At 35.4% G+C, this 14,171-nt stretch overlaps 1 protein-coding gene across 1 annotated transcript; it reads right to left on the bottom strand.

The window, feature by feature from the left end:
* Positions 1-2,670: 2,670 nt before the first annotated feature.
* Positions 2,671-11,412, bottom strand: LOC146163064 (uncharacterized). The gene is made up of 10 exons (XM_083382838.1): positions 11,284-11,412; positions 10,602-10,684; positions 9,501-9,720; positions 9,063-9,190; positions 8,134-8,207; positions 7,665-7,743; positions 7,043-7,174; positions 4,226-4,291; positions 3,125-3,202; positions 2,671-2,909 (listed from the first exon to the last, which is right to left on the bottom strand). The coding sequence occupies exons 1-10, from the start codon at positions 11,321-11,323 to the stop codon at positions 2,862-2,864; spliced, it is 948 nt and encodes a 315-aa protein (XP_083238964.1). The 5' UTR covers positions 11,324-11,412; the 3' UTR covers positions 2,671-2,861.
* Between the last annotated feature and the right edge of the window lie 2,759 nt (positions 11,413-14,171).

Consider the following 14,171-nt stretch of genomic DNA (forward strand, 5'->3'; position numbering starts at 1 on the left):
AATTAAGTTAATAAATCGCTCAGTCTTTTTTTATTCTAGCAATCTTTGCAAAGTTTTTGTCTTCCATCAATAATCGGTATTTTTAAGTTGCATTAAACCTTAATATGTTACCTTCCCTAAAAATAGTGAAAATATAGAAGAAAAATAGTAAAAATATAGAAGAAAATCTTGTGACAGACAGACACCGGAAACCTATACACAGGGTACTTAGATTATCTTATTAAGTAATAACTGCTTTATAAGAACTAAAAACTCATCATCCAATCTGCACAAGTCACCTCCACATAGCAGCACACTTCTCACGCCATTGTTACGTAGCAAATGTCATATTGTTGAGCGGCATCATTCAAACTTGTCCCGAGTGGAATACGTAAGCTGATACTTTTCCCAGAGTGGCGTAATAATGTGAAGTGTCATCATTACATCCCCGATATAGAACATTACAGTAAAGCATGCTTATGTCGATTGGGTCTAGAGCAGTGATTCTCAACCGCGGCTCTCAGGGCCGCATGCGGCTCTCAACTCTACATTTTGCGGTCTCACTTACGGAGTGAAAAATTAGTTAGTAGTAGCAGAATTGTAACAAAGTAAGTAAGAGAAATCAAGAATTAATGAATTGTATCAGCAAGGATCCCGAGTACGAAGTACTAATTTTACCGGGTACTTCCATCCGGCTGTTTAAAATATTTCTGTGGTTTGTGACGTCATAGTATATTTAGTCCTGCTCTGACAAGCTATGGCAATAAGGAACATCTATTTCAACAGTGTTAATTAGTTAGCCTAGGCTAGCGTAATGTATTTCTGTTGTTTTCTAGTTGCTTTCTTAATGTTTTTTAATTATATGCCTACTGTTGTTTTTTATGCGGCTCCTTGCAATCCTTAAGTTTGAAATGCGGCTCTGGCTCTAAAGAGGTTGAGAATCACTGGTCTAGAGTACTTCAAAAAATCCTTGTTAAGTAAACAATTTATTGAGACTAATGCATAATATTAGACTTGGCTGTTTTTATTCAACAAAGGATCCATAAAAAATTGTTTAAAACAAATATACTTGATTCATTTTTTTTAATTGTTTGTGGCCTACATTTAAAAGTAAAGGATTCTGATTTTTTATTTAACTTTGTTAAATTCCCTTTCTTGTGTGAATATCTTGTAAATAAAAAAATGATAGTAAATTTTCCGCAAACGTTTTAAATCTTTTAAACTGCGGACTTAAGTCATCCGCCATGTTCATTGCTGCAATGAACCAATCAATATTGCTAACTTTATCAGATTTTTAATAAATTAAATATTTTTTATAATACATAAATCATTTCAATATACCCAAAGTTACTTATAGTAATCCAATATTCGGCGATTAATTTCGCAACCCTCATTAAAAGCCACTTCGTAACAATAGACACTAATCGATGCCACTTCACGCTTCGGTGTGTGCGTGTCGTCACGCCTGACCGCGCTAAGGTATTTACGTCACAATGGGCGCGCGATGCGTGGAATGTTGTAACACTGCGCGTCGCGAAACTTTCGGTCGCGCATTCCATAAGTGCATTGTGACGTCAAGCAACCTTGTGACGTCACAACTTAAAGCGCAAGTTTTAGAACGGGGATCGAAATTACTCGGTCCCCAAAAAAAGTTCCGAGATAAAGTCGCAAAAAATTAAAATCAAGGTGGAAAACGTATCAACCACATTTTAAGCAATATACAACTGGTGTTGATATCGTCGGGATCGAATTGCTTTAAATTATTTGTGATATACGCGATAAATAGTTTCGAAATACCGGATTATTGCGTTGGTTTTTATCGGGAAACCAGATTATCACCCCACACTTAGACTAGGGGGGCTTATGTAGGGGTGTAACTTACCTGTAGGTTAGTAGGATCAGTGCTTCCTAACCAAAGGGTCGTTGTGTCGCCGACTGCAGTCGTTCATATGGTTAAAAGCAAAGTTCGAGAAATAACAAGACATGGCCCGTATCAATCGAATCATGCTGGTGTGTTATGTTTTGTTAACTCACAAAAAGTTCAGTGAAAAAATTTGTCGGCAAAACTTTGCTGTTAAACTTACGTTCTTAAAATTTGGGTTGCTGTGAAAAATGGTTGAGAAACACTTTCTTCAATCATGGATACGCGGCGTAACATCGCTTAATTCGTTTGCTACTGACCAAGGAAGCATTTACTAGGAACCTGGTAAGTTATTAAAAGCCTTGATCTAATCAACCATTATGCGATGCCTGTCTAAAAAAATTCTTACATCGAAGGCGAAATGATTCAACAAAAAAGCGTCGTTTTGCAAACTCTACTTGAATTACAACAACACTTTGTGTAATCTTCCTTATAAATACGCATTTCCATTGGAGAGTGCAATTGTCAATTGCAAAAGGTTATGCAACCATTCTATCTAAAGGGGTCGGGGACACGTCGAAACCAACTTGTTCGTACGTTGTTTTTTTACCTGAAAAGGTTTTCTGTAAATTGCTAATATGCGATATTTTCAGAACTTACCGTATAATTAACTAGTCTGTTTAAAAGATCCACGTGCGTATACCAGGCCACTAAATATGGCTTTCTTAACAACACAAAGTGGGAAGTAAAAACATTTTTCAAAATTGTTTTACCGTTTATCTTACAAAGGTATTTCTCTCGCTCTGAGCAGGAAAAACAAGGGGACATAATCACCCCGAAAAAATTTATTTTACAAAGTTACATCGCGACACACTTTGGCCGCATGCGGCAGTAGAGAGAGCACGATTAAAAACGAAAAGAAAAAAATTGGGGCAAAAATAGCAGTGGAGTAAAAAATGGGGCAGGGGGGCGCAAATATTGGACAGAGGGGAACATTTGGTCCGCTAGGGGGCGCAGGTGCTCAGATGCCGATGTCTTTTTTGTGAGCTTTCCATAATTCCTTTATCCACTAAAAAAAACAAATAATTATTTTTACCTTCAAAACGTTTTACTATTAAAAAGAAAGTTTAAAAATAGAGCAGGTTATAAAAAATAATGTTTTATTAAAATACACAATGGCAAGTTTCCACAAAACCTAAAAAGAAATTCGTATTCGTTGTTCGTTTTTTTTCGAATCATTCTAATGACTTTAATTATTTGGTAGCAATCGTTTCAAGGTCATACCTCTTCGTCCTTGACCTTGAAAGCGGACTTGACCCAGTTTCCGAACTTGTCTTCCTTCCTTGGTTTACCCCCGGCATACTAAAGCAAGAGAGACAAACAGAGAGACATTAGTAATCTGGAGTAGAACAAAACCAGGGTCATATCGCTAGGATGTTCGAAAACTGTGGGTCGGTCTTGATTACTCTGAAAGAGAGTATCAAATAATAATAAATTAACCCGGCATTGGGCGTAATGAGTGTAGGAGTAGAAACGCTTAAGTTATTATTCTGTCGCTGATGTTACTGCGTGTTTGCCTCTATTATGTCGATGGTCTTGCAATCATACACCACGGCTTCCCAAACTGTGGGTTAACAACTTAAGGGGTAAATTTTACACAAAGTTTATAAAATTATCATTTTTGTTTTCTGTTTGATATACTAATGCCAAAGCAGACAACGAGAAATGTTATGTTTTGAAGTGTTAAACCTAGGGTGTCGCGGAAAAAATGAATAAATTAAAAGGGGAATCGCAGACTGAAAAGTTTGGGAAGCCCTGGAGTAGAACGTAAATATCGCTATGATATTCTAAAACATTGGAGCATAATGGTTGGAGGTTGCAGTTAGACGTAAAAGAATATCAAAGCCCATACAGAAGTATAACTCTTTATTCATTTTTAACATTAATGAATAAAGAGTTATTTGAAACGTTCAAAATGATACCTACTTCTGTATGGGCTTTGATATTCTTACTGCGTATTCTAACACATTTCCACTTAAATTAATGGAAGAGAACCGGGATTTTGAAAGCATTAAATAGGAAAACACAAAAAATTGCAATAAACGTATCTAAGTTTATTTAAACACCGAAAAGCAATTTTTGCGCTATAAATTATGACATAAAAATCAAAAGCAGCTTTATTCATGTAGGCGTTTTAACTTGTGACGTCATATGGAAAACTGACGTCACGATGTGAAATTCCAGCAAGAATCACCCGTGGTTCTTGAACTCATGGAAAGTTAAGTTCGAACGAGGATGCTGGTAGCTTTGAACGCAACTTAAACAATTGAGATATTATCAGACGATTCTTTAATAGCATTGAATCGGCCAACCCTCACAACCCACCTTCTTAATTGCGGCCTTAACTTCGTCGACAGACTCGTAAGTTTTCACCGGAGTTTTCTTGGCGCTCTGCAACAAAAACAAATATTACATTCAAGGGCTCTATAGAAGTTTATATTTGAAGCCTCCTGACTTAATTTGTTGATGATTGAAACAAGAAAGTTAAGCGACATCGTTAAACGATTAATTGATAAAATACCTTAAAACAGAAACAAAAAATCCAAAAGCTTTTTTGAAGAAAAAGGCAGAAAATGCAATTCAAAAGTTAAATTAAAGAAAGCGAATCTCGTATTTTTGCAAATTCAGCAAAAACTTTACATCTTTGATCGTCTCGCAAGGGGATTCCCCGACCGAGAGTGATTGTTTGACAACAAAGACGGCAATTAAGGGAGCTCCGATCTTAATTAAACGCTTCTTTGGCATCTCGCGTTCGCAGCATTGTTCGTCACAATGCCTTCTTGTGCTGGAGTGTTTGCGCAGGCGCAGTAGACAATCAAGCGACTTTCAACACCCCGGATGCAACACTAGAGGGGGTAAGTGGTATGCTTCCGGAATTATGGGGGGGGGGGGGGGGATTGGGGTGCACAACTATTGTCATCGTGACAAGCTTATACAGAACACATTATGAAAGGAGGGATTAAATATGTTTTTTAAATTAAAAACTAGATTGGAATTCCAGGCTGATGAATGCCAGCTTTGATTATGGAACTGTAAGTAAAGTGCTAAGATACATTGTTTAAAAAAAAATTCAGGGGTGAAATCAGTGGGAAAACTTTTTGGTGACGTCGGCCAATTTTATTCATAAATTGGTAATTTACTGGATCAACGCGAGGACGTAAGCTTTAAAAAAATGTTTTACAACCGAAATTTCAAAATTTATGTTTGTCTTCTTATAATCGTGAAAAAATGAAAGAGGCTTTTCCAGCGCTTATACGCAGCAGTTTTATCACCAATTATTTTTTCTAATTTAAAACAGTTTTTTGAAACATTATCAAGGTATTTAAATGGTTAAGCCAGGCCTGGCTGCCAGGGTTGTCCAAGATTGCGGCGCTTTGGACACATATTTAGCTGACCCCGCATAATACGTCATCACTTGTGTGCTTATATTTGTTAAACTCTTTAAGCTTTTACTTTTTCCAGATATAGCTGCTAAGTTAACATTTAAAACTTTAAATTGGTTTGTGAATGGCAAAAATAAGGTTTTATTAAATTAAACAATGTTCAGATAATTAATTTACGGATCAGCACCAAAATATAACATCTTAAACAACTGGTGGAAATCTCACTAATCGTAAAACGCCCGTTGGGAATCAAAGAACCGCCCATTTAAGCTATAATAAAAGTTATTTAAAAAAAGTCATACCCACAATATTAAACCATAACAAAGTGCACAAGATGGCATTTATTAAAAAACCTAAATAACTTTCATATAAATCAGCTAATTAATTAACAAAAGAAAAATTTTCCATCGGCATTTTCACACAAACCTAATCAAACAAGGTTTAAACTCTAAATTGAAGCCAGAAAAGTTTGTGGAGATGTAACTTTTTGCGCGGGCGCTCGTCGGATTAGTTTGAGGGGTATTTATGGGGGGGGTCGCCGGCATCCTAAGCGTCTCTCACGTAACAATGGTGCGACAATGGGGAACAATGGAAAGGTGTCGGGTCGAGATTGTTTGCGTCACAACTGGCCTTGTTACAATGGATGAGAGGAACGCTATTGTTCCGGGAGTGGTCCTTGAGCCACAAGTGGGGAGTAGAGAGCAGACTTCTGAGGAAACTTGAAGAAAAATGCGACTGAGACAAATTAGCGGCGGTTTGACGCAGGGATGATCTCCTGTCTAGTTTTTTTTGCGTTATTTTGTCGCATCTTTAAAATACGACATTACATCGGCCGCACCTTAACATCGCTAAAATTTTGCTTCGCGTTAAAACAGGGTTCATGCAATTTTTAGACATGACGTCATAATAAAACAAGTTGACTTATGAAACTTGTTGGTTGCGGTCCAATGGCCAAAGCGTTGTTTCAATTCTATTATTCTAGTTAAAAACTCGTACACCTAAACATCATAAAACAAGTTGACTTGAAAAACCTGCTGGTGGCGAAATGAACTCTATTCAAGTGACGAACCCCCAAGGGACCCAAGTTTAAGAACCGGCTTTAATCTTTTAAAAGAAATATTGTTTCATTCAATATATAAATCAGTTTAACGGGGATATTCGGAAACAACGGAACTTTTTAAATAGGAACCAGATTATTTTTAGCGTAAATTTGGCTTTTAAGCCGAAAGAACAAAATCTTATTATAATCGTCGCCGAAAAACTGAATTGGCTCGTCTGAATCGCGCTTACGATTTTTCCATTGTTTGTTCGCATTGTTACGAGACAATTGAATGTGGCTGGGTAGTCACAACAAACGATACTTGTTACGCAACAATGTTGTTTAAAAGAGCAAAGGATTAGGTGAAGTGCACTTGGAACAAAAACAAAACAAGCCTTTCCGGAAATCTTCGCAATAAAGTATCTGCTCTTGGGCAACATCTAGCGGACGTACAAAACTACGAGGTTCCGCCACTAGGTGTCATATGTTAAATAGAGGTATTAATCGTGACGAGTTTAACTTTGGTTAGCAATTCCAAAATAAAAAGGAAATTCAGGCGACTAAAACAAAATCTGAACTTCCAAAATAAATGATTCTTCCAATACTGCACAGATCATAATTGCATTACTTTTAAAATGTCATCAGTTAGGAAGTACAAGAATTATGCTCTGGCATCAAAAGAAGTTTTTAACCAGATTGTATTTTAGCACATCTACGAACCGCAGGTGTTTTATTTTCCTTTTGTTGAAGCGGAGTTTTCGGCGCAGTTTGTTCGGTGCCTTTCTTCTTTTTTTGTGGCGATCCACTTTCTGGTTTCTTGTTTTCATCATTGCCGTTTGCAAGTTTTCGTTTCTGGAGATTCGTGAAAACGAAACAAAACTTTAGAGTTAATAAAGAGAGTTAATTAGATTAGGTGGTCAAGTATTAGAGTTAACATTGGCTTTTATAATACTGCATTAAAATTGCTTATCCCAGCAGCATTATTATCATCCCAAACCACTAAACTTATTCAGATTTGGAACAAAACATACAGAGCATTATAATAATGAAAAACAAGTGTTACAAGTTACAACTTAAACCAGTGAAAATGTTTTTGAAACAAATTCCATTAAAATTTCAAGTCTAAAAGCATAAAAAATAACACAGGAACATTTGCAATTTACATTCCGATTAGAATTCTTTGATTTAAACTCAATGGATTGTGAATAATTAAATGTAATTCTAGTTTAAAACTCTTTTTTAATTTAAAGAATGGGAAGTTGAGAGAACCTCTGCCCTACAGTCCCAATTATTGAACAGCCCTAAGCAACATATAAGCGTTGTTGCCTAGCAACAGACTGACCTTGGTGGGAGGTTTGACATTGACGACTGCTTCTTCTTCTTCCATCGATTCGTCGTCTTCGTCAAGATCTTCCTCGTCGCTAATAAACAGAACAATATTGTTTTCTGGGAGAAGGATGTGATAGTAGAGCAGTTGTTATTAAACTGTGGTCTCAAGAAAATCTTTAGTGTAGACTTTTTGTAATTCTACAAAATAACTATTTTCTATTGTAAAATAATTTTGAGGTTTGATTCCCAGTAAATAACTTCAGGAAAGAAACGCAAAAACATCACAAAACTAGGGTTGTGGACTTGTGGTTATTATTTGGGTTAAGGTGGTGTCAGGTAAATAATATTAAATCAACCAGTATTGCATTTTATTTATAGAATATGTCGTTATCCATAAATGTGTGACATAACAATACCCTACAGTCACCATTCGAGGTAATACAAACACTTCATGTAGACGCAAAATATAAATGTATACTTACTCATCCTCGTCATCTTCATCGTCGTCGTCTTCTTCAACAACTTTTTTACTTTCTTGTTTTACTTTGGCTTCAGACTTTGAAATAAAAAAAACATTTGATTTATTTAAACCGAGCAGATGGAATAAAAAACAAGTAGAAAAAAACGTTTAGATTTTGTCATAAGTGCAAGACACCAAATCAGTTTCAACAGATTTTTGTGAACGGTTTGCATTATATATAAGTTTAAAAACCATCAAATCCAAAACATGGTGTGTTAAAATATTAGTAAAAATTCAAGAAGGTTAATATTTATTGTATGATTCAGATATATTTATATAAAGTTAACCTTCCAGATTTTAACAATACTGTTATGCACCAAATATAATGTGTGTAAGTAGTTAAACTAAAAAGATTTCTTTACAAAGATTCCTGTAAAGTGTTATGCAAAAATCTATCACGGAAAAAAACAATTAAAAATATTGGACAAATATTTTTTTTTTTTCGGCAATGTAATAAAAACTTTAAAAGAAATACTGCTATACCCAAAAAAATCGCAACAGAATTCTTAGTGCACATTTTGTGCGATCCGCAGAGATCTTTCTGAGTTTGGTTTTGGCCCGTGACTAGAAAAAGGTTGCCGACTCCCAGCTATAGAACAATGCCAACTGGCAGCTAGTAGTACAGACCTGGGCAATATATGACCAGCCAACGTTTTATTGAATAAGTTACTGTTGTAAAGGCATCTTCACCTATTCCTACTATTACCAGCTTGTGAAAACAAGGATATTTGAAGATTCTTTTGAAATCAATCGCACGTTGCATTATGTGTATTCAAGATCCCCTTGTTCGACATGTCCTTTTACAACATTTTCTGTTTCTCATGCGGTCCCATGCCAAAACAATAGAACTATAGAATGATGCCAACTTAAGGCTCCCAGCATAAGTTGTACGTTGTTAGCTCCCACCTTGACTTGCTTCTTGTCACTTTTAACTTTAACTTCTTCCTCATCTTCAATCGCTTCCAAATCTTCCTCCGAGAAATAATCCTGGTCGCCCTCAGAATCTTCGTCGCCTTCTTCTGCATAAAAATCATACACACAAATTGCAAATAGATACAGATATTGTTTTGATGAAAGATATAATATAATAAATAAAACTCTATTTTTCTTCAAATTAAGGAACTGACGATGCCAGTGTAGGCGAAATATATATTCCGTTAAAAAATGTCTGATCGTGTGTTTTACTCGGGTTTTTAAACTTTGAGTTTTATTGTTTCTATACGCGTCAGCGGAACAGTGATTGACAAGCAGAAACTTACTGCCAATGGTCTGGATTCCATAAAGATATGCCCTTTCATTAAAAAAGCATTCACTTCCACAAATTCTTACCCATCATCATATGGTTTCCGACGATATGAACTGGACCACTCCCAGCCACAAGCTTGAATATTGCCGGGGGAAATATCGTCAGGTCGGAGAGACTCGTTTCTTCGTGGTTTCCTCCGCGAAGTGAACAAATACAAACTTCAAGTTTCTCTTGTTTGTAATCGAACGACGTCACTTCGACAAGATTCCTCTCGCCATCTTTCGCTCCAACTCCCAAGCAAGCCTGGAAGCGAGAGGTAACGGTAAAAAACAGAATTTCTTTAATTGTTTTTAATGCTGATTGTGTTTGCTTATTGCCAGGTTAAACTTAAAAAAGTAACTCTAAATAAAGTTTCTGTGAATACCTGGACCCAGTCTGCATTTCATAAAAATTCACTTCCAAGATCGCGGGTGGGCAGCACCAAATTTCATTTGTCTAATTCTAAGTAGAGTTATCAGGTGGTAATATATAAACACCAATTGTATTAAAATCTTGACAAGATTTTTTCCTTGCTTCATCAGGTTAAAGTCAAGGGGTCGTGCAAAAGCATGTCGAAAATACAAAACAATTTGTCTTTATACAGTGCCATCTAATTGCCATACACTAAGTTTAAGTGATGTTTTAAAACTTATGCTCACACGGCAGCTAGTTTTTTATCTGGGTGCATGGGAATATTTCAATTATATATTTCTTTTAAAAGCTTAATGGGTTTTAAGGATGCAGGTGTGCTTTATGCACACTTGAAATTCGGAAATCTTGGGCAATTCAACCAGTGTTTTTACATTTAGGTGTGCAAGTTACTAAAGTGTGTACACAACTTGCTTTTTACAAAATTCTTGGTTGTGCACCTGCTACAGAATGAAGACTGTCTCGAATCCTACCACAGTTACCAAATCGACGCACAATATTTAGGTTAAGGTGCGAGTTGGGGTGTGGGTGGGTCAAGTATTATTATATTCATTGTTTAATAATATTGCATAACCCCAAGCACTAACCCACACCCAACCCAAAAAATGTACATTGTCATGGGATTCTAGACAACCGCCCACTCATCTTCTATAGAATACTAAATCAAATACCAGTAATAATCATATCATTTATTATAATACTAAAAACAGATTTACTCTTTTAAGAACAAGTTGCTCCAGAACGCCATCGTCCCTGCCTTCCCATTGGTTGCTTTTTGACGATTTATCGAGCTTAGTACCTAAATAAACACAAAGTAAGATTTAACAATTAAAAGGGCTTGTGCTGTGAAAGTTTAAATTCCCTATAAGCCATTTTGTCAAAAGCAGACTTTATTAGGAAAAAAATACTTGGTGCTGGTCTAGAATCCTACCACAACGCACATTATTTGCGTTTGGGTGCGGGTTAGCGTTTTGGGTTAGGGTGGGTCAAGTATTATTATTAAATAATGAATATCATAATACTTGACCCAACCACACCGAAGCGCTAACTCGCACCTTAACCCAAATAATGTGCGTTGATTGAATGATTGTGGTAGGATTCTAGACCAACGCCAAATACTTTGTTATTATCCGCTACCAAGCCGTGATCAGATTTTCCGGAAGGCAAAAAAACATGATTGAAATAACGTTGAACCGACTAGAATTAGATTTAAATCACAAACTGCTCGTTAACGATGCATTGACTAAAAAAACACGAAAAATAAATCTTAAGTTTAGACAATTATTTAATTTAATCTGATGGCCAATACAAAAATTCTTTTGAAATTAGGCGAAATATATTTTTCTTGAATACCTTTTTAAAAAGTGACTTAATTAAAATTAAACGATTTTTACTTACACCACAAATATTCTTTACTGTCAGGAGCGACGTCCATCATATTTCTGGTATATTTTTATGATTAAATAACAAGCAAATGTTCGTAAATCTTCCGAAGTAAATTTACTTGCTTCAACAATTTCGTCAAAAAATAAAACGCGTTTAGTTTTTGCCGCACGTGCGTTGCGAGAGAACTAATCAAACAAACCTGGTCTACAGGGTAGAACGTTGGGAAATGACGTTGGAGGATTTATGTCGGATTTATGATTGAGATATTCCTTTTTATTCTCACCGTTATATGACCAGGAACCACAAAAGATTCTGATGCCTAGTACTTTGATAAAAAAACGACAGCTATTGTCAAATAAGTACAATTGACAAAACAAAATGTGAAAAGACAAGGTTTTTAATTATTATTTATATTAAAATAAACAAACATTTTTTTAATAAATTGTGAGCGACAAGGTGTAAATCTTTTTTTTATTTACCAGCGATGAAATTGAGACTAGCTTTGCTGTAAGTTCGGTCGTGGTCAAAAAAGTTATGGAACTAAAAAACAATCTCTGTTTCCAGCCGCGTACAAATCGGAATAGGCTCTTATAGTCTATTGCAATATGAAGTAAAATAGAACTATCTGTCTGAATATAGAGTTTGGCTGCTTTAACAGCCAAACATCTTTAATTTCTATGTCCAACAATAACAAAACATTTAATAAAAATTACGTAACAAAAGCTACTGTTTACGTCTATGATGCAACAATGTCATAACTAGTTCAAACTTTTGTCGAAATTTTTTTTATTTATTAGAGCAGTGTTTTTTAACCTTTTATATTTGGGGTGCACCTGGAGACATTTGAAAACGTGGTGGCGCACCTGCGAGCGCGAATTTTTTTAGGTGTACCGCTATTTCTCTTAAATTGCTTGCAATTTTTTATTATATAGACTTTATAGTTGCATATCTTTAAAGAGAATCAGCTTTAAGACCAAAATAAGAACAACATCAACTTCGGAATAAAAGACAGTTAGGAAGGGTAACACTAATTTACGGAATGATGAATGGTCGGAATGGTCGGAACGCTCACAGTATTATTATTAAATATAATAACACTTGACCCACCTTCACCCAAACGCTAACCCCACCCTAAACCAAATATTGTGCGTTGGTTTAATAATTGTTTTAACGGGGTAACACTTAAATAAGTGAGCGTTCCGACCATTCCGACCATTCATCATTCCGTAAATTAGTATTACCCGTTAGGAATAAGGCGTAAAAAAGACGAAATCGGAATCAGACCTAAATGGCCAATACAACCTTTTATCTAACCACAAACACCATCCATAACTCTCACTAACTCCCCGAATATTTTCAACCTTAACCCAATTGCTAGCACCACCAACTACCCGCCCATAAGCCCAAACAGAGGCAACAAATCCGGGAAATCCCTCAAGCTTAATAGAAAATAAAAATACATGCTTTATATATAAATTATTTTTTCCTTTTGCTCGCGGCGCACCGTTGAGAAACGCTGTATTAGAGTAACAGTTTCAGAACTGTAAACCAACAATTGCTGTTCAGTTTATTGGTTTAACTTGAGGTTTGTTTAAGTTCTCCTAATGTTGCGATTATCTTCGATAGTTTTTAATAAGGTAAATTGGCACTGCTCTAGAATCCTAACAGTTATTTTACAGTAACGAAACGAGTTGGCAAAATTGAAATTGCAAGGCAGAAATATTTAAGTTAAAAGCTGTGCTGGGAATATTTAAGTTATGCTGTGCTAAAAATATTTAAGTTAAGCTGTGCTGAGAATATTTAAGTTAAGCTGAGCTAAAAATTAAATATTTAAGTTAAGCTGAGCTAAAAATATTTAAGTTAAGCTGTGCTGAGAATATTTAAGTTATTCAAAAAGACTAATGGGATCTTACATATTACAGTCAAGCAAAAGTCGTTCATGTGAAAAAGTTGTGAGAACCTCTGCCCTACAGTCCCAATTATTGAACACCCTAAGCAACAAATAAGCGTTGTTGCCTAGCAACAGACTGACCTTGGTGGGAGGTTTGACATTGACGACTGCTTCTTCTTCTTCTTCCATCGATTCGTCGTCTTCGTCAAGATCTTCCTCGTCACTAAAAACATGCATTGTAAGGTTTCTATGGTTTGGAACAATCTTGTATGCTGGGAGAAGGATATGATGATAGAGCAGTTGTTCTTAAAACTGTGGTCTCAAGAAAATCTTTAGTGTAGACTTTTTGTAATTTTACAAAATGACTATTTCTATTGTTTATAAACATTAGTGAGTTTTAATCTGTGTGTCTCAAGATAAAATGAGCTGCAGAACTTTTGTATTTCTGAAAAAAAAAAAAAATTATTCTTATAATTAACAGAAATGTTTATATTTTGCAATGGAAAAATAGTTCTAAAAATTTCTTTTGTTTTATTGTCTGCGTAAGATTCCAACAAAAAGCATTTTTAGATCAGTGTTCACCCTAAAAAAATTATTGTGCAGTTTTTACCAACTTCAACAGCTTTAATGCAAAAAAAACTATTTGAATAAATTATTTGAATTTAAAGTAGCAAACAACTTTTTCAGCCACACGATCAACTAGTAATTAATATATATGTATATTACTTGATGCGGTTTTCAATGCATTCCAAATAACTTAAGTAAAGAAACGCAAAAACATCACAGAACTAGGGTTGTGGACTTGTGGTTATTGTTTGGGTTAAGGTGGTGTCAGGTTAATAATATTAAATCAATCAGTATTGCATTTTATTTATAGAATATGTTGTTATCCATAAATGTGTGACATAACTATACCGGTCGGTTACGAAAGCAAGCGATATCAATGTAGGTGAACCTCAATTGACCTCGGTTCTTTGTAAAAACAACTTTTCTTAACTTCTCAGTGAAA

The sequence above is a fragment of the Ascidiella aspersa genome, chromosome 2 (genome assembly GCF_963924565.1).
Source record: "Ascidiella aspersa chromosome 2, kaAscAspe10.2, whole genome shotgun sequence".
Lineage (NCBI taxonomy): Eukaryota > Metazoa > Chordata > Ascidiacea > Phlebobranchia > Ascidiidae > Ascidiella > Ascidiella aspersa.